Genomic DNA, 25,775 nt, shown 5'->3' on the forward strand with positions numbered 1-25,775 from the left:
CAGCTTCAAATTAAGCTTCTGAGGATAGGATTTTGTTAACATACTTGTTTGAAATTTGTGTTTTAAGCAAAATTACCAACTGTATATTTAAGATATTTGTCAGTACCAAAGGAGTAGATATGATAGGACCAGTATTTGGCCTTAATTTTTCAGGCCGAAAAATATTAACTCTGATCCACATCAATTTCACATCAATAAATACTCTCATACTTGCCATTCATCAAAACATAACTTTTTATAACCATGTACACGATGTGCTCCACCTATGACGTCATCAATTTGATGATTTTCCTCTTCTCACAAAATTTTGCTAGAAATTCATCATCTTTAGGTTAGAAAAGGCTTGAAATGGAGCAACTTTATATTTTGCATGGATATGCGTAAATACACGATACACAACATGTGAAAATCTCTTTCTGCTCCACGAAGGCGTCCACATTATTCTTAGAGAAAACCACTCAAAAAGTATGATTTTTCAAGAATTTTTGTGAAAAATGGCGGGAAACTGCATGTTGATGATGTCATATTGAACATAATTGGCACATGCGGGATATTTTCGGGATGTAATATGTTAGCAAATGTATTCAACTGTTATATGGTAAAATATGTTGTTCTTTACTGGAGAATTAATTTTGGGGCCATATTCGAGTCCTAACGTACCTTCTCCTTTCTATTTTGCAATGTAACTATCCGTTAATGTCTGGAACAAAACTTAAGTTGATAAATGGTCACTGTGATGATGTTTATACACTTGTTTATTAATTTATCTATATAATTGTATCTTGCTTGTATTAAGCATTTTCATTGGCTTAAAAATATAGTTAATATTGCACATATTTATCCTGTTTGATGTTTGCAGACAACACCTGCTGATGGACCGCATGATGCTAAAGTATCTAAACCACAGCCAGAAAGACAAAAAAGTAAAGACTCAAGTTCAAGACGAAGTTCCAGTAAGAAGAGTAACACCGCCCCAGAAGCTCCAACCTCAACGTCTGCACCGCGGTCTGTTCCCTCGTCCAGCTACAGCTCAGCTCCCCCTGCACAGAGCAAGCCAGACTACACACAGTATGGGGCTTACATGGCGTCTTCATCTTCACAGTATCCATCTTCATTTTTGTCTCAGGAGGGTAGTAAATCAATAGAGTCACTGGTTAGTGGTGCAGGCTTTACCTCGACAACCTCCTATTTACCGACCCAGGCCCCTAAACCTGCAGCCTCAGCTCCAGCAACAGTGCCATCCTACCCACCCCCCGGACAGTATCCCCCTGCCCCTTACCAACCAACTACCTACGCCCCACCTACAGCCTATCAGCAGCCTCCTCCTGTCCAGCCACAGTACCAGGCCCCAGGTGGCTACCCTGCTGCCCCTCCAGTCCTTGGAGCTCCACCCCCACAGCAGACCTTCCCCACAAATCAACCCCCACCACATTATCCCCCGGGATTTCCTCCACCACAACAGTTCAATGCTCCTCCCATCCAAGGACCAAATAGCTTTCCTCCTCCACCACCGCCTCGGCCTAGCTTCCCCCCACAGCAGCCTGGTGTAAATGCTCCACCACCATTCCAGACTATTCCTCCAAACACAGTGAACGCTATGGGACAACCACAGGGGCCACCTCCACCCCTCCAAAGTAACGGGCCACCACGGCCAAGTTCAGGACTACCAGTGGTGAGAATTACTGGCCGCAGGTGACAAGTTCAAACTGTGTTCTAAGTACTCCAGTGTTATGTGTTCCAGTCATGAATAAAGTAGATCATGAAAAGAAGATGCTCAACAAAAACGAAAAGGATGAATTAAAAACGTCTGGTGAACTTTCTTTCCAACAGAAAATATTTTTACTATGGTATCTGTTGTAATAAAGGAATGCCTGCATTTAATAGCAGTGAATAGGAAATTTAGAAAGTACATAAAGATATTTTGTTTTGTCCATTTTCATGCAGAGCTTATTGTCAAACAATAACACACTTCAGGTACTGATATCGTTGCATTGTGTGTGTATACTCATTGCCAATGAATATTTTATAGATTTTATTCCTGCCATGGATTCACACTCGAATCCTTTATTATAATATATATTTGGATGGTAGTTTTTTTTATAAATGTTAAGATTAAGGTGAATTGAGATTTTCCTGTCATAAGTAGGATACTCTGATTAAGTTCTATATTCTGGTTTGTTACCTTTCTACTTGGTACATCACTATGTCATTATTGGTAAATGTTAATTTCCTCCATCATGGTAGTAGTGGTAGTGTGATTATATATACAGTTTGGTGCCTATAGATATTCTGTATTCATACACATGATTTGGATGGGTGTAGATTTGTGACAGTTTAATGCTCTACGTGTTGTAGAAGTTTTTTAAATACTGTTGTCTATTGAGTTTTGATCATTCAGGTTTTGTTAGGTGGAAGAATTTTTTTCCTTAACCATTTTCCATGTTGTTTAAGCATAATCTATGTATTATTACCATGCTTTTTGATGAAATTTGGCATAAAGTATGAACAAGTTGGTATGAATTTATATATTACATAGAATATTGTTTTGTTTTAGTTATTAAAATTTCTGATTAATAAATAGAGACGATGAATGATAAAATCATGAACATAGAGTGATGACTTAATACCGTACTGTATATCAAATTATTTTCACAGGGTGAACAATTTGCAATTATCATATAAGCTAGAAACTTAATTTCTCAACCTGGGTCTAAGAGTAAATCATATAATTCAAAAGCTTTATATTGTTTCAAGGATAAACTTTTTGCGACATGTCAATGCCAAGTGAAATCATTAAAACATCAATCAGCAAAATAATTGACTATAAATAGTGATAGAACCTTTTTTATCTTGACATTTAATTAACTCGAACTAAAATATTACATTATGTTGAAGCACACAAACAACTAAAATTTGTTATTCTGTATCAGAAGAGTAAATGTTGGGACCATCCAGAGTTACATGACTTTGTATGTTTTTGTTCAAAACAGGTGCTACTGAGATAGGCTTCCAAGTAAGAAGGCACACAGTTGTTAAATTGTATCATGTGGATGGTGTGGTATTACCCAATCATGTACATATATTGGTTAACGAATTTTGAATGAATTATTTTGAAGTGTATGAGAGACAGTGAGATTTGTGCAAGTATTTTTGAATGTTAAATAGGCTTGTATATGTGTGAGGTTGACTGTTTACACTCAAGTTATTGAATGGATGAGCCTGAATTTAATAATAAAAATGTAAATTCCTGAAAAATGTTGCTGTTGTGTTTGATTAAATCACCTTTATATGGAGTTATGCTGTGATGGTGTCCATTATTAGTCTGCAGATCTAACCGATTTGTCAGGCAAACATCCTCAATATTCTAGGAGTTACTTTCACTGTCATAATAAACACCCCTCGACTATGTCATAGTAAAATTAAAGGCAGTTCAGGAGAGAAAAAAGACCAATTACTAGTAAATGTCATTATTGTAAATGTTAATTTCCTCCATCATGGCAGTAGTAGTAGTGTGATTATACAAACAGTTTGGTGCCTATAGATATTCTGTATTCATACACATGATTTGGATGGGTGTAGATTTGTGACAGTTTATTGTTCTACTTGTTAGCTCATCTGGTTCGAAGGGCATCCGGCATCCGTCTGTCAACATTCGACTTCTCCAAAACCACTGGTCAGAAAAATTTGACTGGTAGCACCTTTATGGGTTACTGAAAATTGTATAAATGATTGGGCTGACCCCCCGGGGGCCTGAGGGCGAGGCAAAAAAGGGCCAATTTGGCCATTTCCATAAAAACGACTTCTTCTCTGAAACCCAGCATGGGATAGCACTCATAATGCAATGGTAGCATCCTTATAGGGTGTGGATTCAAAATTGTACAAATGATTGGGCTTACTCCACTAGGGGCTGAGGGGTGGGGTTAAAAGGGATCAATTTGGCTGTTACAATGTACCATATAAACAACTTCTCTGCAACTAAGCATGGGAGAACACTCATAATGCAATGGTAGGATCCTTATAGGGTGGGGATTCAACATTGTAGAAATACTTTTAATAATGTACTAATTACTAAATTACAGAATTATTAAAAAAAAACAAAAAAAGTGATACAGGCCCTCTGGGCCTCTTGTTGTAGTTTTGATTGAATACTGTTGTCTATTGTGTTTTCAGGTTTTGTAAGGTGAAAGGGTTCTCAAATTTTATATGTAGATTATTCATGGTTTTTGGTAAATATGTGCGTACATGTAAGTTTAAAAGCAGAGAAAATATCAGTTTTTAGCCCACCATCATCAGATGGTGGGCTATTCAAATTGTGTGGTTCGTATGTCCGTTAACAATTTTTGTAATTGCTATTTCTCAGAAAGTACTGAAGGGATCATTCTCAAATTTTATATAGAGGTTTCCCTTGGGCCCTAGATGTGCATATTGCATTTTGGGACCGATCTATCAACAAGATGGCTGTCAGGCAGACATCTTTGATTTTGATAGTTAAAGTTTGTTACTGCTATTTCTAAGAAGCACTGAAGGGATCTGTCTCAGATTTCATGTGTAGGTTCTGCTAGGACCTTAGTTGTGCATATTGCATTTTCAGACTGATAGATCAACAAGATGACCAACAGGTAGCCATCTTGGATTTTGATAATTGAAGTTTGTTACTGCAATATATCTCAGAAAGTAATGAAAGGATCTTTCTAAAATTTTATATATGTAATTTGTAGTAAAAGTTTGAAAAGATCCATCTTTCCATTGTCAGACGTAGATCATTCTTTGGTGGGTGCCAAGATCCGTCTGGGATCTCTTGTTGACTCGTTCTTGTCTGTATCTGAGTATTGCTGGTCATATGAATCTCTTGATTCCTGTAGTGTCATTACTAATCTATGATTTCTAGAAAACCCACTGTTGTCATTGGGTTATCATACAACCAATTGCGTCATCTGGTAGCATGCCTATCTGTATATCCAAACTCTTCCCTATTCAGTGTTTGCTCCATTCATTCGCAAACATTGGAGTGCGTCCTTCTGATTCTGGATGTCACTTAAGATGTCATGATTATGTTAAATGCATAATACTGCATGTAGTTCTTATTACTAAATAAAAATTTTGATATCTGTGAAATAGACATGGACGCATTTTGAATCCTTTGATATCGATGTACGTTCTTTTATAGACACAGACATTTTGCTTTCAACAATTCAAAATAAGCATAAAGCAAATTAAGGTATAGCATCAAGGAAGTTGCACTAAGCATATCACAATTAGCATTAATAAGAATGTCATACCAGGACCCACGAATGTTTCTTAACTTTATAGAAGTCTATAAGTTAACTTCTGTAATGCTTTTCTATGAGGAATTTTAAGATGAAGAATTCCTTGATTAAAGTGATCGATGTTCGTTAAATTAGGCCCAGTTCTCCATGAAAATGAAGTAATGATGAGTACTATTTTGCATCATTTTTTCGGTTAACGTTCTTTCACATGTTCAAGTAACAAAAAATGAATAACAAACACACAACTATTTACACACTTTTAATGGTAGTCATAACTACATCAATTGTACACAATAGTAAAGCAGGTTAAATAAAATGTGCATGTCAATAACTTGGTGCTGTTTAAAACAAAAGCTGCACTAGAAATCGTAATGATATAGCACTTATACTTCAAATATGAATGATATTCTCACTGATACAATTCTTTCAGCTATTGACCAATATGTTCCCAAAAAAACTGTAACTATTAGGCCCAATGATAAAATTTGGATGACGAATGACATTAGAGTAAAAATACGACAGAGAAATCATCAGCATTCTAAAGCTAAAGTAACCAATACCCCTGCCTCTTGGAACAAGTTTAGAACCATTCGAAACCAAGTAATTTCTTCTATCCGAGAGGCAAAAGAAAAGTACCTTTGTAAACTCCAATCATCCTTAGTTGATAAGTCTATCCCTCCTGGTAAATGGTGGCGTATCGCCAAATCAGTTATGAATCTAAAATCAAAAAATGAAACTGATGCCCCATTGGTCATAAATGGGGAGTTAAAATTACATCCTATTGATAAAGCTGAATCTTTTAACGAATATTTTACTTCTATAACTGTCTCCAATAAGAATGCTGATGATTTACCCCCTAACTGTCCCCAACCTCAACATCTCTTCTCTAATATTAATATCACTGAACAAGATATTAAAGACCAGTTACATCTCCTCAACGTTAATAAACCAGCTGGCCCGGATACTATTTAATAAAATTTATTTAAAATGTATCTAATTCGCTAATTAAACCACTACACATCATATTTAACAAGTCTATTTCTACCGGTACTCTTCCAAATGTATGGAAACATTCCAATGTCACTCCAATTTATAAAGGCAAAAGGTCTACGATCTGATCCATCAAATTTTCGACCAATCTCTGTAACCTCTATTTTTAGTAAAATACTAGAAAAGATTGTTTTCAAATACATATTTAATTTTCTTTCAGAGAATAATATTATTTCCAAAAATCAATCTGGGTTTTTACCTAAAGATTCAACTACTTTTCAATTATTGAATATATATGATACAATTGTTAAACATATGGATTAGGGTAAAGAGGTAAGAATGGTTTTCTGTGATATTAGTAAAGCATTTGACAGAGTTTGGCATGATGGTCTTATATATAAATTAAAAAAAAAATGGTATTAGCGGAAACATGATTAAGTGGTTTTCATCGTATTTATGTAATAGGATGCAGAGAGTGGTCGTTGATGGATTCAGATCTTCTTGGAAAACCATTCAGGCAGGTGTACCACAAGGTTCAGTGTTAGGTCCCTATCTCTTTCTTTTATACATAAATGATATTAGTGAAAATTTAAATTCTAACGTAAAACTATTTGCTGATGACACATCATTATATACACTAGTAGAGGGAGACGGACATGAATCTGCAAATATCAATATCTTAAATTCTGATCTTAGAAAAATCACTTTGTGGGCAAACGCTTGGGGAATTGCTTTTAATCCAGATAAAACAGTAGCTCTTCTATTTCCAAGGCGGACTGACTCTCGGGCCTTACATCCTGACCTAGTCTTTAATAACCGTACAATAGTGAATGTAACTAACCACAAACATCTTGGTCTCTTCTTTAATTCTATGGCTAATTGGTCGAATCATGTCAATTTCATTTATGAAAAAGCATATAAAAAGATAAATATACTCAGAATGTTAAAATACAAAATAGATAGAAAGTCTTTAACAACTGTATATACTTCTTTTATCCGACCAATTCTTGAATATGCTAGTATCGTGTGGTCAAATTGTACCCAGGCAGAATGTGACCTCTTGGAGTCAATCCAGCTTGAAGCAATACGTAGAATTACAGGTTTAAGAAAGGGGACTAGTCATAATATATTATATAATGAAATTGGTATTGTACCTCTCATTAAGAGAAGACATCTTCATCAAAATATCACTTTTTATAATAAAAATGTATCTTCAACAATAACTGTCCCCAACCTCAACATCTCTTCTCTAATATTAATATCACTGAACAAGATATTAAAGACCAGTTACATCTCCTCAACGTTAATAAACCAGCTGGCCCGGATACTATTTAATAAAATTTATTTAAAATGTATCTAATTCGCTAATTAAACCACTACACATCATATTTAACAAGTCTATTTCTACCGGTACTCTTCCAAATGTATGGAAACATTCCAATGTCACTCCAATTTATAAAGGCAAAAGGTCTACGATCTGATCCATCAAATTTTCGACCAATCTCTGTAACCTCTATTTTTAGTAAAATACTAGAAAAGATTGTTTTCAAATACATATTTAATTTTCTTTCAGAGAATAATATTATTTCCAAAAATCAATCTGGGTTTTTACCTAAAGATTCAACTACTTTTCAATTATTGAATATATATGATACAATTGTTAAACATATGGATTAGGTTAAAGAGGTAAGAATGGTTTTCTGTGATATTAGTAAAGCATTTGACAGAGTTTGGCATGATGGTCTTATATATAAATTTAAAAAAAAATGGTATTAGCGGAAACATGATTAAGTGGTTTTCATCGTATTTATGTAATAGGATGCAGAGAGTGGTCGTTGATGGATTCAGATCTTCTTGGAAAACCATTCAGGCAGGTGTACCACAAGGTTCAGTGTTAGGTCCCTATCTCTTTCTTTTATACATAAATGATATTAGTGAAAATTTAAATTCTAACGTAAAACTATTTGCTGATGACACATCATTATATACACTAGTAGAGGGAGACGGACATGAATCTGCAAATATCTTAAATTCTGATCTTAGAAAAATCACTTTGTGGGCAAACGCTTGGGGAATTGCTTTTAATCCAGATAAAACAGTAGCTCTTCTATTTTCAAGGCGGACTGACTCTCGGGCTTTACATCCTGACCTGGTCTGTAATAACCGTACAATAGTGAATGTAACTAACCACAAACATCTTGGTCTCTTCTTTAATTCTATGGCTAATTGGTCGAATCATGTCAATTTCATTTATGAAAAAGCATATAAAAAGATAAATATACTCAGAATGTTAAAATACAAAATAGATAGAAAGTCTTTAACAACTGTATATACTTCTTTTATCCGACCAATTCTTGAATATGCTAGTATCGTGTGGTCAAATTGTACCCAGGCAGAATGTGACCTCTTGGAGTCAATCCAGCTTGAAGCAATACGTAGAATTACAGGTTTAAGAAAGGGGACTAGTCATAATATATTATATAATGAAATTGGTATTGTACCTCTCATTAAGAGAAGACATCTTCATCAAAATATCACTTTTTATAATAAAAATGTATCTTCAACAATAACTGTCCCAACCATATAAAAGACCGACTACAACAATTCATTAACGCCAGTAGTGCCTATACTTTTTGCCATACTAGATTGTTTAATATTCCAACCTCCAGAACTCAAATATACAATAATAGCTTTTTTCCGTCTTTAATGACAGAATGGAACTCTCCGTCCTGTCCGTTTCCCTCTATGTCATCCATACATGCAATAAAAAAGGAATGTTTACAATCTGGTATTACCGATAATTTTCCAATATGTTCGGAAGCATTTAAATATTCTGGCGAGAGGCAAACAAATATTACATTGTGCCAATTAAGAAATTCCGCTAGTAATCTAAACTCTGATTTATTTAATTCTCATTGAACCGACAGTCCTGCCTGCCTGTGTGGTTTTCCAATTGAAGATTCCTATCATTATTTCCTTTATTGCCCTCTCTATAATAATAAAAGAACTCGCTTGTGTAATTCTATTCTTGCACTAGATATAAACGTTCCTCATTCTATCGACACTTACCTCTATGGATATAATCGCCATTATTTTAATTTTAATTCAAATGATAAACTATTGAAAATTGTACATGAATACATTAGAGATACCAGACGTTTTGTATGAGATGTCATTGACATTGAGAGCATTTAATTCTATTCATTAAGATATTGTGAACATTTATTAAATATGCTTTTCCACCAACGAATGCTATTTTCTCTCCTCTCCATCAAATACATGAGCAAACGAATTGATGTTTTCTACAGAAAGTCTTAACTTCTTTTCTACTTCTAAATAAAAATATAAAATAATTTATTACATCCCGAGAAATGTCCATGCCACTGTGCCCTATATGGAACACATTCACCAAATGTATTGTAAATTACTTCAATAGATATATATTAACATGATTAAATGCTAATTATTGCTCAAATAATGAAATTCATTTATTCCTTGTTGGTGGTGGAGCATCTTTAACATATTGTAAAAATTGTGATACTTATCTGACAATAATTTCTTATGCTTTATTTTAAGCTTATGAGATTCTCCTAAATTATTTGTAATTTCTGTTAACGAGATGCTATTTCTATTGATGGATTTTATGTATTGTACTGTTATTCATGTAGCTACCGGGGAGAGGGCTAATATAGGCATAGCCTGTTGCCCAATCCCAATTGTAATACTACAATAAAATATTCTGAAATGAAAATCTACTTCAAACTTTAATTATTTGTATATGTTTTACGGTCATGATTAATGGCAAACAGGAATTTATTTAATGTCACATAAATGTTGAGATTCTGACATTCACTTCTAAAGTAAAATGTGTCACAGCCTTGTTGAGATGAATTCCCAATATATTGACATTAAAGAGGAATCAGTGAGGCTAAGGATGTGATGATTTGTACCTATTACACATCTATGTGTACACCAGGACATCACATCTAAACATATGAGGAGATTAAAACAAAAATGTTAAAACAAGACAAAATAATTAATTAAGTATCAGTGATTATGGAGATGACTGTAGGTGTCGATCCTATGACTAGTATTGATGCTCCTTACTCCCACCGTCCATTCAATCTGCAGTATACCACAGCTGTATCTTTTAGCACCAGATTTTTACCACCCGACCAACACACAAAATATGGTTTGTTTAACGCCATGGATACAACAGGAATGATCATTGTAGGTACACCTTACTGACAAATACACCAATGCCAGCCATATGTTAAAAGTATAATTAATATATTGCCTTTTGGTTGATTGGTAATATGCTTTTCTCTCACTGCATCAATCTACGTGTAATATTAACTAAAAGAAAAAATGCTTTTCTGTTCGTCATCATAAACATAATCTAAATTCGTGGTTTGAACCAAAATATTAGTTAGCTGCTTTATGAATAAATACAATATCACCTGGTATATTGGTATACAAGAACACTGATGACTTCACTACATGACATCACAATGTGCCTCTATTTCGTCCATGCTTTGGGTACATCAATCCTGACCACATCCTGTTTGGATGTGGTTAAATCCTGTTTAGGATTATCCAGCTCTGTCATAGCTGTTGATAAGTTAGTCCTTGCTGTAACTAGTTCTGATGTCCCTAGCAGAGTGGTCCTTGTTGTTACCATTTCTGAGGACCCTACTAATTGTACAAGAGTGTCCAGAGCAATATGTACACTTTCCTCACTATGAGCACACACCTCAATGGCCTTCCATACCCTTTTTGTGGTCATCGCCGCTTTCAGACCAAGAGCTGCCTCAACCTCCTCCAAAGGTAAGGCACCTACAGGAGAGGAAAATGAGGTTACTTGGAGAATAGATAAGTAGACAAAAATGGAAGTGACATAACATTAACTCTATCTTATCTGAGAGTTCCTGATATGGGGATAATGTACCTAAGAGGTCCTGATGTGGAGATAATGTACCTGAGAGTTCCTGATGTGGAGATAATGTACCTGAGAGTTCCTGATGTGGGAATAACATACCTGAGAGGTCCTGATGTGGGGATAATGTACCTGAGAGGTCCTGATGTGGGGATAATGTACCTGAGAGGTCCTGATGTGGGGATAATGTACCTAAGAGGTTCTGATGTGGGGATAATGTACCTGAGAGGTCCTGATGTGGAGATAATGTACCTGAGACTTCCTGATGTATGGATAACGTACCTGAAAGGTCCTGATATGGGGATAATGTACCTAAGAGGTTCTGATGTGGGGATAACATACCTGAGAGGTCCTGATGTAGAGATAACGTACCTGAGAGTTCCTGATATGGGGATAACATACCTGAGAGGTCCTGATGTGGGGATAATGTACCTGAGAGGTCCTGATGTGGAGATAATGTACCTGAGAGTTCCTGATGTGGAGATAATGTACCTGAGAGTTCCTGATGTGGGAATAACATACCTGAGAGGTCCTGATGTGGAGATAATGTACCTGAGAGGTCCTGATATGGGGATAATGTACCTAAGAGGTTCTGATGTGGGGATAACATACCTGAGAGGTCCTGATGTAGAGATAACGTACCTGAGAGTTCCTGATATGGGGATAACATACCTGTGAGGTCCTGTTTGTTACTAATGATCAGTAACGGTGTGTTGATTAGGTCCCGGTCATGTAACACGCTGACCAAGTCCTGTTTGGCATCGTCCATCTCCCTGGTACCTATACAGGTACTGTCTACCACAAAGACAATGCCTACAATTCACAGGTTAAAATATGTATAGTTGTGATCAAACAAGGAATTGCAGACATACATTCCATGTGAGAGTGTTCTTAGATGTTATATTTTTGCGAACTTGGCAAGCAAAAGTTAATATTTTGAGGAGACTTTTTTGTGGGTATTGGACGTTTAAGCAAACTCTAGCGATCAGATTATGTAATATCTTCATAAATAACATATGTTTGTACCTTCTGTGCCCTGATAGAACTGGCGACGCCTCACCCTGAAGCTCGGGGATCCACTCAGGTCAAACACCATAAAGGAATGTCTACTGGAGGCGTTGATCTGTTCCACATTGAAGTCTGGTGTCTGGACCGGCTCCACCACATTGTGGCACCCCAGTTTCCACGAGTACAGTAAATGAGTCTTACCTACATACAGAAATGAGCTTTCATACAGATTCACCATATCTAAATAAATATGTTCATTGTAATACTCCAGCATATCATGACTTTAGGGAGGCAGAGTAAATCACAAAGGTTACCAAACATATTGCATAAAATTAGGGTTTATTTTGTGTTACGTTCTCATACGAGGGGTGTTCCAAAATTATTGTTACTTTGGTGATTTCTCTTTGATAGAAGTAATTCTGATCATTTTACTTTGCCCTGTCCCTCGAAGTACTCCCCCTCTGCCTTTATGCATCGTTTCAACCAATCGATCCACTTTTGGAAACAGTTTTCGTACCCTTGAATTGGTATACTCATAAGATACAGGTAAATGGCAGAGCCAAGGGCATTTCTTGATTTATATTTTGTTCCAGACAGGTAAAATTTTAGTTTGGGGAACAAGAAAAAGTCACAGGGGGCCAAGTCTGGTGCAGGGTGGGGGAGGACAGTGACCTTCTCTGCCTTCAAAAACTCTGTTACAATGCGCGCCTTGCGTGCTGGCGCATTATCATGTAAGAGCCTGAGGTACTTCAAACCTGTCTGTGGGCGGCGGCGTTTGTACACTTTCTTAAGTTTTCGAAGTACAACGTCTCTATAATACTTCGCTGTGACAGTTTTGCCTTTTGGAACAGGGATTTGAATGATTGGACCCTTGTTATCAAAGAATATGACATACAAAACCTTCCTCACGGTGAGTATTCTTTTAGCAATGCTAGGGCGCCTGGCGTTTTTGCTTGCCCAGATTCGATTAGAGCATTTTCTTTTGGGTTCGAAAAAATACACCCATGTTTCATCACCTGTGACCAAATTATCAAAAGCCTTTAGGCTGTATTTTGGTATTTCTTCAATAAGGATTTGGCCTTGTAAACCCGGGACCTCTTTTGGTTGTCAGTTAGTAAATTGGGTATCCACCTGGCATTGATCTTGCCCAGCTTAAGATGTTTCTTTAAAATGCAATGAATATGTGCTAAAGACAAGCCTGTCATTTTAGCTAACTGCCGGACAGTGTAGCTTGCATCTTTTTCAAGTATTTGCCGAATTAGTTCAATCTTATGCTTTGTTGTTGTTGTTGCAGGGCGACCTGTTTGGGCAGCATCTTTAAGCTACTGGTGTCCCGACTTAAATCGAGCAACCCACCTTCAAATAGTCATATATGACATTTGACCCTTCCCATATATATCACACACCTCACGATGAATATCCACCGGCTTTAAGCCAAGTAGAGACCTACCTTTGATATAGTTTCTAGTTTCAATTACGTTTTCAACTCTCTTGCCAACCATATTTGTATAGAGTGTAACGAGTGCGCTACAAAACAATGTACACAGCACCAAGGTCAGTGTAATTCACTACTGCATGCCAGCACATGAATTTGCAATGAACAGTTACCCATGAAAATAATGCATGAAAATTCCATGAAACTTTTGTCATGAAAAAACCCTTAAAAGGATCATTATTTGTGGCCCAACTTCACTAGCCAAGGGTATTAGTCCGATTGTCTTTGTATTACCCTTGGCATATCTCACTTCAGAACAGGTGTTTCTGCTTTCAAATTCTGATTGGATGCGGCTAGGTTCAGGCGACCAATGAACATGCAGCTTTGATATGTCAACAAAACTGAACTGAAGTGATAGTATAGTGACCTACATTTGTATAATGTGGCATCAGGCATGTCATGCTTGTCAACATCAACTCCTAGCGAAGTTAAATTACTATCTATTTAATCAATTAGATGTTTTTATATCAGCTAAATGAACGTCTTGGAGACGTTGCACTCCAAACAAATTGGAAAGTACGTGCGTGGTTTGTGTTTCACAAATTAAACAATTAAAAGATATACTGTGATCTCGTTACAAAATTGGACATTGCAGAACTTCTGCATGAAACACAAAAAAACTGGTGTCCGAACTTACTATTAAACAAATGACTCGCATACATGTTCATCTTTGGTATTTTGAAACTGTCGCAAACAACACACGTGTTTCATAGGGCGCTGCCATTTTTTCAACCATACAACAATGATACGAGATTTTTAATTAGTTGCTTATTACGTAAATGGAAGGGACACAACTGCGGTGATCCAGCAGGTCGGACTAATACCCTTGGCTAGCGAAGTTGTTTATGGCCATGAATTTGAATAAATTAACATGAAAATGCCATGAATGCATGTTAAATTTTGACCATGAAATTGAATTATGTCATCATTCAATTTCATGGCCATGAAACCTAGGAATAATTTCATGGGGATTTTCACACCCATGATTATCCAATGAATCAGAACTATCCATGCATCATGGCCATGAAATTCCCCTTAAAAGGAACATAATCCATGGCCATGAATTTTCAACCCATGAGAATTCCTTGTCTGATGTGATTTAACCATTTTCATGGCCATGGAACCAATACAATCACATAGGTTTGATTTTCATGAAATTTGCATTAGAATGCATACTTATCATTCATGGCCATGAATTTTATGATAAAGGAATTAAAGTACAAATATTACATTCAGCATGATATGATAAGTTTTCCTAAATCTGTCATCAAAAACTCTAATGTATTTTAAAATGAAGAAATACAATGAAAACAAGAGGCCCAGAGGGCCTGTATCGCTCACCTGGTTTGTAATGCCAAGAAATGTTCTGAATACAGGTTCATTGTTTCTTTTCTGAAGAAATTGTAATATTAACCTCTAAATCTCCTATTGGGCCCCAAAGGATGTTTGTGGCCAAATTTGGTTATATTCCATGCAGAACTCTATGACTAGTAGCGATTTAAAGGATTTACCTCTATTTCCTCTATTGGGCTCCACCTCTCCTGCCCCCGGGTGTCAGAGCCAAAATTTATACAAGTTCTGTTCTCCTACTCCCAAGGATGTTTGTGGCCAAATTTGATTACAATCCATACAAAACTCTAGGACAATTAAGTAGTGATTAATAGGATTTACTTCTATTTCCCCTATTGGGCCCCGCCCCTCTTGCCCCTGGGGGATCAGAGCCAAAATTTATACAAGTTCTGTTCCCCTTCCTCCAAGGATGTTTGTGGCCAAATTTGGTTACAATTCATGTAGAACTCTAGAACAAGTAGGGATTCAAAGGATTTACCTCTATTTCCCCTATTGGGCCCCGGGCCTCCTCCCCGGGGGATCAGAGCCAAAATTTATAGAAGTTCTGTTCCCCCTCCCCCAAGGATGTTTGTTGCCAAATTCGGTTACAATCCATTAAGAACTCTAGGACAAGTAGCGATTTATAGGATTCCCTCTATTTCTCCTATTGGGCCCCGCCCCTCCTGTCCCCGGGGGGTCAGAGCCAAAATTTATACAAATTCTGTTCCCCCTCCCTCATGGATGTTTGTGGCCAAATTTGGTTACAATTCATGTAGAACTCTATGACTAGTAGCGATTTAAAGGATTTACCTCTATTTCCCCTATTGGGCCCCGCCCCTCCTGACCACGGGGGACCAGAGCCAAAATTTATACAAGTTCTATTCCCCTTCCCCAAAGGATGTTTTTGGCTAATTTTGGTTACAATCCATGCAGAACTCTAGGACAAGTAGTGATTCAAAGTATTTACCTCTATTTCCCCTTTTGGGCCCGTGCCTCCTGCCCCGGGGGGTCAGAGCCAAAATTATAGAAGTTCTGTTCCCCCTCCCCCAAGGATGTTTGTTGCCAAATTTGGTTACAATCCATGAAGAACTCTAAGACAAGTAGCGATTTATAGGATTACCTCTATTTCCCCTATTTGGCCCCGCCCCTTCTGTCCCCGGGGGGTCAGAGCCAAAATTTATACAAGTTCTGTTCCCCCTCCCTCATGGATGTTTGTGGCCAAATTTGGTTGCAATTCATGTAGAACTCTATGACTAGTAGCGATTTAAAGGATTTATCTCTATTTCCCCTATTGGGCCCCGCCCCTCCTGCCCCCGGGGGACCAGAGCCAAAATTTATACAAGTTCTGTTCCCCTTCCCCAAAGAATGTTTGTGGCTAATTTTGGTTACAATCCATGCAGAACTCTAGGACAAGTAGCGATTCAAAGTATTTACCTCTATTTCTCCTATTGGGCCCGCGCCTCCTGCCCCGGGGGGATCAGAGCCAAAATTTATAGAAGTTCTGTTCCCCCTCCCCCAAGGATGTTTGTTGCCAAATTTGGTTACAATCCATGAAGAACTCTAGGACAAGTAGCGATTTATAGGATTACCTCTATTTCCCCTATTTGGCCCCGCCCCTTCTGTCCCCGGGGGGTCAGAGCCAAAATTTATACACGTTCTGTTCTCCCTCCCCCATGGATGTTTGTGGCCAAATTTGGTTACAATTCATGTAGAACTCTATGACTAGTAGCGATTTAAAGGATTTACCTCTATTTCCCCTACTGAGCCCCGCCCCTCCTGCCCCTGGTGGACCAGAGCCAAAATTTATACAAGTTCTGTTCCCCTTCCCCCAAGAAAGTTTGTGGCCAAATTTGGTTACAATTCATGTAGAACTCTATGACTAGTAGCGATTTAAAGGATTTACCTCTATTTCCCCTATTGGGCCCTGCCCCTCCTGTCACCGGGGGGTCAGAGCCAAAATTTATACAAATTCTGTTCCCCCTCCCTCATGGATGTTTGTGGCCAAATTTGGTTACAATTCATGTAGAACTCTATGACTAGTAGCGATTTAAAGGATTTACCTCTATTTCCCCTATAGGGCACCACCCCTCCTGCCCCCGGGGGACCAGAGCCAAAATTTATACAAGTTCTGTTCCCCTTCCCCAAAGAATGTTTGTGGCTAATTTTGGTTACAATCCATGCAGAACTCTAGGACAAGTAGCGATTCAAAGTATTTACCTCTATTTCCCCTATTGGGCCCACCCCTCCTGCCCCCGTGGGACCAGAGACAAAATTTATACAAGTTCTGTTCCCCTTCACCAAAGGATGTTTGTGGCTAATTTTGGTTACAATCCATGAAGAACTCTAGGACAAGTAGCGATTTAAAGGATTTACCTCTATTTCCCCTATTGGGCCCCGCCCCTCCTGCCCCTGGGGGGTCAGAGCCAAAATTTATACAAGTTCTCTTCTCCCTCCCCCATGGATGTTTGTGGCCAAATTTGGTTACAATCCATGAAGAACTCTAGGACAAGATGTGATTTATAGGATTACCTCTATTTCCCCTATTGGGCCCTGCCCCTCCTGTCCCCGGGGGGTCAGAACCAAAATTTATACAAGTTCTGTTCCCCCTCCCCCAAGGATGTTTGTGGCTGAATTTGGTTACAATTCATGTAGAACTCTATGACTAGTAGCGATTTAAAGGATTTACCTCTATTTCCCCTATTGGGCCCCGCCCCTCCTGCCCCTGGGGGACCAGAGCCAAAATTTATACAAGTTCTGTTCCCCTTCCCCCAAGGATGTTTGTGGCCAAATTTGGTTACATTCTATTCAGAACTCTATGACTAGTAGCGATTTAAAGGATTTACCTCTATTTCCCCTATTGGGCCCCGCCCCTCCTGCCCCTGGGGGATCAGAGCCAAAATTTATACAAGTTCTGTTCCCCTTCCTCCAAGGATGTTTGTGGCTAATTTTGGTTACAATCCATGCAGAACTCTAGAACAAGTAGCAATTTAAAGGATTTACCTCGATTTCCCTGATTGGGACCCACCCCTCCTGCCCCTGGGGGGTCAGAGCCAAAATTTATACAAGTTCTGTTCCCCTTCCCCCAAGGTTGTTTGTGGCTAAATTTGGTGACAATCCATGCACAACTCTAGGACAAGTAGCGATTTAAAGGATTTACCTCGATTTCCCCGATTGGGACCCACCCCTCCTGCCCCTGGGGGGTCAGAGCCAAAATTTATACAAGTTCTGTTCCCCTTCCCCCAAGGTTGTTTGTGGCCAAATTTGGTTACAATCCATGCAGAACTCTGTGACTAGTAGCGATTTAAAGGAAATGTTGACGGACAGACGGACGGACGGACGACAGACGACGGACGCCGCGCCATGACATAAGCTCACCGGCCCTTTGGGCCAGGTGAGCTAAAAACAATCTTCAGTGTGAAAGTTAAATTAGCATTAACAAAACATATAAACATGCAGGCACATGGCAAATAAATTTGTACACTGTCATGTAGTTGATTGTGAGAATTTGGCAATGCCGCCCAGTGTATGCAATTTCATTAATTGTAAGGAATCACATCTTATCTAAAATTGTTTACTGTACCTTTAGGAACTTCGGATTAAATTCAGCACTTGTCTACAGAGTGTATAACAGATTAGAGAGCATGAAAATTTTGTTCCTGGTCATATATCAACAGCATCCATTGTGGATTTCCTCTGTTTAGGCGTGAATATTCAAGTCATGTGACTCAAGTATTAAAATATAGAAGTCACATGACTCCAATAATAGAAAACAGAAGTCATGTACCTCAAGTTTTAGAAAAAGGGAGTCATTTGACTTTAATTATTGTCTTTTGACAATCAAAACTCATCTTAATTAAGGCAAGGATATGAAATTACTAGTGAGTATCTTAATTAGCTAATTTCTAATTAAGATTAATTTTCATAATTGTAAATTTTTATGGCCATGAATCATCAATTATTTTATTTTCATTATCAACCTAAAAAAAACATGGCCATGGAATACTTTCGACTTTAGCTCTTCTATTAATTCATGGTCATCATTATGAAATCAATGGCCATGAAATACTACCTTTCATCAAATCTAAAAGTCTTTGTCATCACTGACAAATCAATGGCAAATCATCAAATCTAAAATTCTTTGGCCACTTACAAATCAATGGCCTCATCTCATGAAAAAGTGATCATTACAGAAATTCATGGCCATTAACTTAGACTGATTTCTTTCAATGATAATTTCATTGATTATTAATAGAACCACTGTCAATAGTCATGGGATATTCAATTAATTCATGGCCATGATATTGATTTTTCATGGCATTTAAAACAATTCAGAAGTACACATGAAATAAAAAATAACAAAATTTCATGGCCAGATTCATGGTATTTATGAAATTTCATGGCATTTTCATGTGCATTTCATAGCTTTTTCATGGTATTGACGTACAGTAGTGATTGTGAGCGAGATATTTACCTATATCATGCTTCAGATATCACGCTATCGCCACGAGGTAGTTTTAAGCCCATTTAGCACAATTTCCACGAGATATTGCGCAAGTAACATTAATTTCGGAACATCCCTCGTAACAGATGTCAATAAGGTTTAGGATACGGGAAGTCGGAAAACAAAAACCATAGACTTATGGTCTGTATCTGACAACAGCAAGAGGTGGATTTTGAATTCTCTAGTGGTATATGTTGGAACATCTTAACCACTGGGCCAGATAGTTTACAAGGCCCTGAACAAGACTGACTTTCCTCCACAGGCTGTTGATTTTAGACACATCTGTATGACATTACTATGTCTAGAATCAGAACCCTGTATGTCCAGTGTCCACCCAAGCAGTATGACCTAAGGTATTATTTGATCGCTTCACCGAAATAATTAATATACTGGAACATTGTAATGGCTATTATTTTACAATGTACAATCATATCGGATGTAACTCAATACATCACGTTCAACTATTTAGTGATTTATTAACATTGACTGCCATCTGCTGTAATTTGATATAAATAGGATATATATATCTATATATATATATATAGTAAAAATAAAAAATATCAACATGGCATTCCTTTTCATTAACCTTTTCAGGCCTAAAGGCCATCTTCAGGCGATTGTTTTGCAGCATTGCAAAACAATCATCTGAAGATGGCCTGAAAACCTGCACAACGTCTTTTAAAAATTTTAGTATACATACATATATACTATGTGATGTCATCAATTTTGAAATATTTGTAATATTTATTTTAGGTTACTATAAAATAATGTGTGAACTATATTAAAATATAGCTAGGTAACATGTTAACTTGTTAAGTAAGAAACACATAGTATGTTTCTTTAAAATGCAATGAATATGTGCTAAAGACAAGCCTGTCATTTTAGCTAACTGCCGGACAGTGTACCTTGCATCTTTTTCAAGGATTTGCCGAATTAGTTCAATGTTATGCTTTGTTGTTGTTGTTGCAGGGCGACCTGTTTGGGCAGCATCTTTAAGCTGCTGGTGTCCCGACTTAAATCGAGCAACCCACCTTCAAATAGTCATATATGACATTTGACCCTTCCCATATATATCACACACCTCACGATGAATATCCACCGACTTCAAGCCAAGTAGAGACCTACCTTTGATATAGGTCCTAATTTCAATTACGTTTTCAACTCTCTTGCCAACCATATTTGTATAGAGTGTAACGAGTGCGCTACAAAACAATGTACACAGCACCAAGGTCAGTGTAATTCACTACTGCATGCCAGCACATGAATTTGCAATGAACAGTTACCCATGAAAATAATGCATGAAAATTCCATGAAACTTTGTCATGAAAAAACCCTTAAAAGGATCATTATTTATGGCCCAACTTCGCTAGCCAAGGGTATTAGTCCGATTCTCTTTCTAATACCCTTGGCAAATCTCACTTCAGAACAGGTGTTTTTGCTTTCAAATTCTGATTGGATGCATCTAGGTTCAGGTGACCAATGAACACGCAGCTTTGATATGTCAACAAAACTGAACTGAAGCGATAGTATAGTGACCTACATTTGTATAATGTGGCATTTCATAGCTTTTTCATGGTATTGACATACAGTAGTGATTGTGAGCGAGATATTTACCTATATCATGCTTCAGATATCACGCTATCTCCACGAGGTAGTTTTAAGCCCATTTAGCACAATTTCCACGAGATATTGCGCAAGTAACATTAATTTCGGAACATCCCTCGTAACAGATGTCAATAAGGTTTAGGATACGGGAAGTCGGAAAACAAAAACCATAGACTTACGGTCTGTATCTGACAACAGCAAGAGGTGGATTTTGAATTCTCTAGTGGTATATGTTGGAACATCTTAACCACTGGGCCAGATAGTTTACAAGGCCCTGAACAAGACTGACTTTCCTCCACAGGCTGTTGATTTTAGACACATCTGTATGACATTACTATGTCTAGAATCAGAACCCTGTATGTCCAGTGTCCACCCAAGCAGTATGACCTAAGGTATTATTTGATCGCTTCACCGAAATAATTAATATACTGGAACATTGTAATGGCTATTATTTTACAATGTACAATCATATCGGATGTAACTCAATACATCACATTCAACTATTTAGTGATTTATTAACATTGACTGCCATCTGCTGTAATTTGATATAAACAGGATATATATATCTATATATATAGTAAAAATAAAAAATATCAACATGGCATTCCTTTTCATTAACCTTTTCAGGCCTAAAGGCCATCTTCAGGCGATTGTTTTGCAGCATTGCAAAACAATCATCTGAAGATGGCCTGAAAACCTTAGCGAAAAGGAATGCCATGTTGATATTTTTATTTTTAATATCTACTGATGCACAACGTCTTTTAAAAGTTTTAGTATACATACATATATACTATGTGATATCATCAATTTTGAAATATTTGTAATATTTATTTTAGGTTACTATAAAATAATGTGTGAACTATATTAAAATATAGCTAGGTAACATGTTAACTTGTTAAGTAAGAAACATATAGTATGTGTAGTTTAATAGAACTGTTATTGTGTATGGCCAATCAGCTTGAGCTAAATCAATTGCTCTTCTACTTGTAAAGAATTTGTTTCTAATGACAAAATTCAGAATTTATTTGTTCCTCCAGAAACATGTGTATATATGTTTCTGGTTCCTCAAAGTCATTGCTAAACTACAAAAGATTAATATGTAGCTAATTTGGAAAAAAAACAAGAGGCCCAGAGGGCCTGTATCGCTCACCTGGTTTGTAATGCCAAGTAATGTTCTGAATACAGGTTCATTGGTTTCTTTCTGAAGGAATTACCTCTAATTTCCTTATTGGGCCCCATGGCCAGTCATTCTGCTCAAGGGATCAGAGCCAAAATTTATATTAATTCTGTTCCCCTTCCCCAAAGGATGTTTCTGGCCGAATTTGGTTACAATCCATGCAGAACTTTATGAATTGTAGTGATTTAAAGAATTTACCTTTAATTCCTGTATTGGGCCCCGGCCTTACTACCCCCAGGGGTCAGGCCCACACAAAAGTCTGTTCCCCTTTCCAAGAGCATGTTTCTGGCCAAATTTGGTTACCATCCATGTAGAACTATATGACTAGTAGTGATTTAAACGATTTAAATGATTTACCTCTATTTACCCTATTGGGCCCCACCCCTCTTTCCCCTGGAGGTTCAGAGCCAAAATTTATACAAACTCTGTTCCCCTTCCACAGAGGTTGTTTGTGGTCAAATTTGATTACAATCCATGTAGACCTCTATGACTTGTAGCCATTTAAAGGATTTACCTGTATTTCCCTTATAAGGGCCCCACCCCTCCTACCCCCTGGGTGTCAGAGCCAGAATTTATACAAAGTCACTTCTCCTTCCCCAACAATGTTTCTGGCCACATTTGGTTAGAATCCAGGAAGAACTCTATGACAAGTAGCAATTTAAAGGATTTACCTCTATTTCCCCTATTGGGCCCCGCCCGTCCTACCACCAAGGAGTCAGAGCCAAAATTTATACAAACTCTGTTCCCCTTCCCCCAAGGATGTTTCTGGCCAAATTTGGTTTCAATCCATGCAGAAGTCTATGACTAGTAGTGATTTAAAGGATTTACCTCTATTTCCCCTATTGGGCCCCGCCCCTCCTGCCCCAAAATTTATACAAACTCTGTTCCCCTTTCCCCAATGATGTTTCTGGCTAAATTTGGTTAGAATCCATGCAGAACTCTATGACAAGTAGTGTTTTAAAGGAATGTTGATGGACAGACGCACGACGGACGCAGCGCCATGACATAAGCTCACCGGCCCTTCAGAGCAGGTGAGTTAAAAATACCACACAGCAAAATAACAATAATATACAGTTGTTTCATGCCTTTTCAGTCAACAGTCAAAACTCTTTCCAGAGATGTTGGGACCAACCCGATGAACTGTTTCCTGAAGGCCAAGGGAAACTTAACAGTTTAAAGGGTTGGTCCCAACACCAAGGGAAAGAGTTTTGACTGTTGATTGAAAAGGCATGAAACAACTGTTTTGTTACCTGAACCGCAATCTTAAACTTATCACTGAGCTTCTGATGAGATATACTTTCGCCGAAAAAATACAGGTGTTTGCGTCGATCCGGCGCGCCAGTGTTTATGACGTCTATAATTAATCATGACGTCAACAATAAACACATGCAAACGTTCCGCCCCGGTCAACAGTCAAACTATTGACCGGTCAATTGGCGAAATTACTTCATTTACATTTATATAGAGAGTCGGGTAACAATACCACTTAAAATGACACGTTAGACGTCATTAAGATATTCTAGTACAATGGGCCTCTGTTGTGCACAAAGGATACCTTATATGAATGTAGGTAGTCTGGTGATATTATTGATTTCAGAACAAGATATGGCACAGGTATATACATTGGGACTACATCAACATTACCATTACTGATGGGTTACTTTAGGAAATGCTATTTCTGTTTAAATTACATACTCTGGCGTTAACACTCTAATTAATTATTAACTATACAGTACAGTGACTATATTGATTCATTATCTAAGTCAATATATTAATTCTGATATTGATCTGACAGTAAATTTCCAATGTCACATTTTTTACTATACACTTAATTCAACACAAAATACGGGATGTACAACAAAAATTCACGTCACTGTAATAGCCAATTCGTTATAATTAATGTCATTTGCATACTGTATAGGAAAATATAGACAGTGTACATGTATGTACAAATGTACATTGTACAAGTGTGTAATTGTAAGCACCTGCCCCACTCGGTCCGACCATCAGAATCTTTTGTGGGTACTCCAATTCCGTGTACGACAGATTCACAGCCAACGTCTTAGTTCCTCCACTGCTACAAGTGGCACCCATATCATCTTGGACTCAGGTGATTTCACAATATAGCCGCATCAAAACACGCGAACACCATCACGAACCTAACAACTGGTTGTTTACAAGGAAAGAGCTATAGAAAGGGAGATAACCCCCTCAAGTTTTCTCGATAAAGAGAACAGAAAGTTTTGTGTAACATTTGTGGAAAATATAACATTTGCAAAAATAATGAAAACTAACGTCCTCAAAGCTTTATTAAGATAACGAAAGACCAAATTTAGTTATTTACGATGCATTTTGTTCAATAACTGTTACAGATTTCTTTTCAATTTCCACGAAGCTAACCATACTTACCACGCCACATACCTGACTGTCGCGCTAATAAGTTTATTGGGTCTATTGAATAGGCTATACCACAGAACATTAGAGTAAACCGGATTTTGTTAGAATGGTCCCATTACACTCTGATTTTAAGTCTTAAATCTCGGATTAGTAGACCCGTCTATGCACGTCTTAATTACTATATGAAGTCATATAACAAGTTAATGATCTCAAATTCATTTTATTCCGTAGACCGTGCGGTTTATATAAGTAAGACACTTAGATGACAATACTGTACAAAAATCGAATAGGACCTATATATGTAACACAAGGAAACTTCCGCACGTTTTGTCAAATTGAGATTATGACGTAAGAATCCTTGAAGTTAAACTTAAAGATGATCCACCGCTGACAAATGGTATATTTTCACTATCAAAAACAAGAACAGACGATTAATTATTTTTCTTCGGTTACAAAAGTTACTTACTTTACACCATTATCACCATTAAAAAGTTTGAGCTTCTTATTTTACTTTAAGTTAAAAATATAAAAAAAATTCTGTGGCACTATATCCTACATAAATGAAGTACTGATTGCGCATGCACCAAAGGAAAAATTAATTATTCTACATTATTTTTTGTGTTAATTAGACATATATATACACGATTAAATACCAATTATTGTTTAAATGATGAATATCATTTATGGTCTGTTGGCGGTGGAGCATCTTTAAACGGTAACTTTGACTTGACGGAGGAATATTCCGGAGTGTCCAGAATGTACATGTACACATGTACAATGTATGTATACTGATGTATGTACATGTATGTTTTCCGTACAAAGTCTGGGACCTATAACTGATTTACAATTTCTAATATTAAACATTTAAAATCTTGTATCTAACATAATTGTTTTTTGTTGTTGTTTTTTAAAGAATATACTAAAGATTTTTTTTATATCTTTTGGTGCATACGCAATCAGTACTTCATTCCATGTGGCGCAAAGTGCCATGGACTTTTTTTGGGGGACGCAATTAATTATTTTTAATATTCAAATCTTGAAGCAAAATAGGAAGTTCAGACTTTTCAATG

At 37.2% G+C, this 25,775-nt stretch overlaps 2 protein-coding genes across 3 annotated transcripts in view; one reads left to right on the plus strand and one right to left on the minus strand.

The window, feature by feature from the left end:
- Positions 1 to 3,255, plus strand: part of LOC138319274 (cyclin-K-like) — a 47,229-nt gene extending 43,974 nt beyond the window's left edge. For both annotated transcript variants that reach the window (XM_069262314.1, XM_069262315.1), the window contains one exon: positions 860 to 3,255. In XM_069262314.1, coding sequence (XP_069118415.1) covers positions 860 to 1,696 — 837 coding nt within the window. In that variant the 3' untranslated portion in view covers positions 1,697 to 3,255. The remainder of the gene's footprint in view (positions 1 to 859) is intronic.
- A 2,258-nt stretch (positions 3,256 to 5,513) lies between these two features.
- LOC138319276 (uncharacterized) lies at positions 5,514 to 24,483 on the minus strand. The gene is made up of 4 exons (XM_069262320.1): positions 24,294 to 24,483; positions 12,220 to 12,402; positions 11,866 to 12,006; positions 5,514 to 11,093 (listed from the first exon to the last, which is right to left on the minus strand). The coding sequence occupies exons 1-4, from the start codon at positions 24,400 to 24,402 to the stop codon at positions 10,777 to 10,779; spliced, it is 750 nt and encodes a 249-aa protein (XP_069118421.1). The 5' UTR covers positions 24,403 to 24,483; the 3' UTR covers positions 5,514 to 10,776.
- Between the last annotated feature and the right edge of the window lie 1,292 nt (positions 24,484 to 25,775).

Source organism: Argopecten irradians, chromosome 3 (assembly GCF_041381155.1).
Source record: "Argopecten irradians isolate NY chromosome 3, Ai_NY, whole genome shotgun sequence".
Taxonomy (NCBI): Eukaryota; Metazoa; Mollusca; class Bivalvia; order Pectinida; family Pectinidae; genus Argopecten; species Argopecten irradians.

Coding starts and splice junctions, on each gene's coding strand:
- LOC138319276 (XM_069262320.1), bottom strand. CDS start 24,402: ATGGGTGCCACTTGTAGCAGTGGAGGAACTAAGACGTTGGCTGTGAAT. Junction 12,403..24,293: donor GGTCGGACCGAGTGGGGCAG/GTGCTTACAATT, acceptor TTCTGTATGTAG/GTAAGACTCATTTACTGTAC. Junction 12,007..12,219: donor GTTCTATCAGGGCACAGAAG/GTACAAACATAT, acceptor TGTGAATTGTAG/GCATTGTCTTTGTGGTAGAC.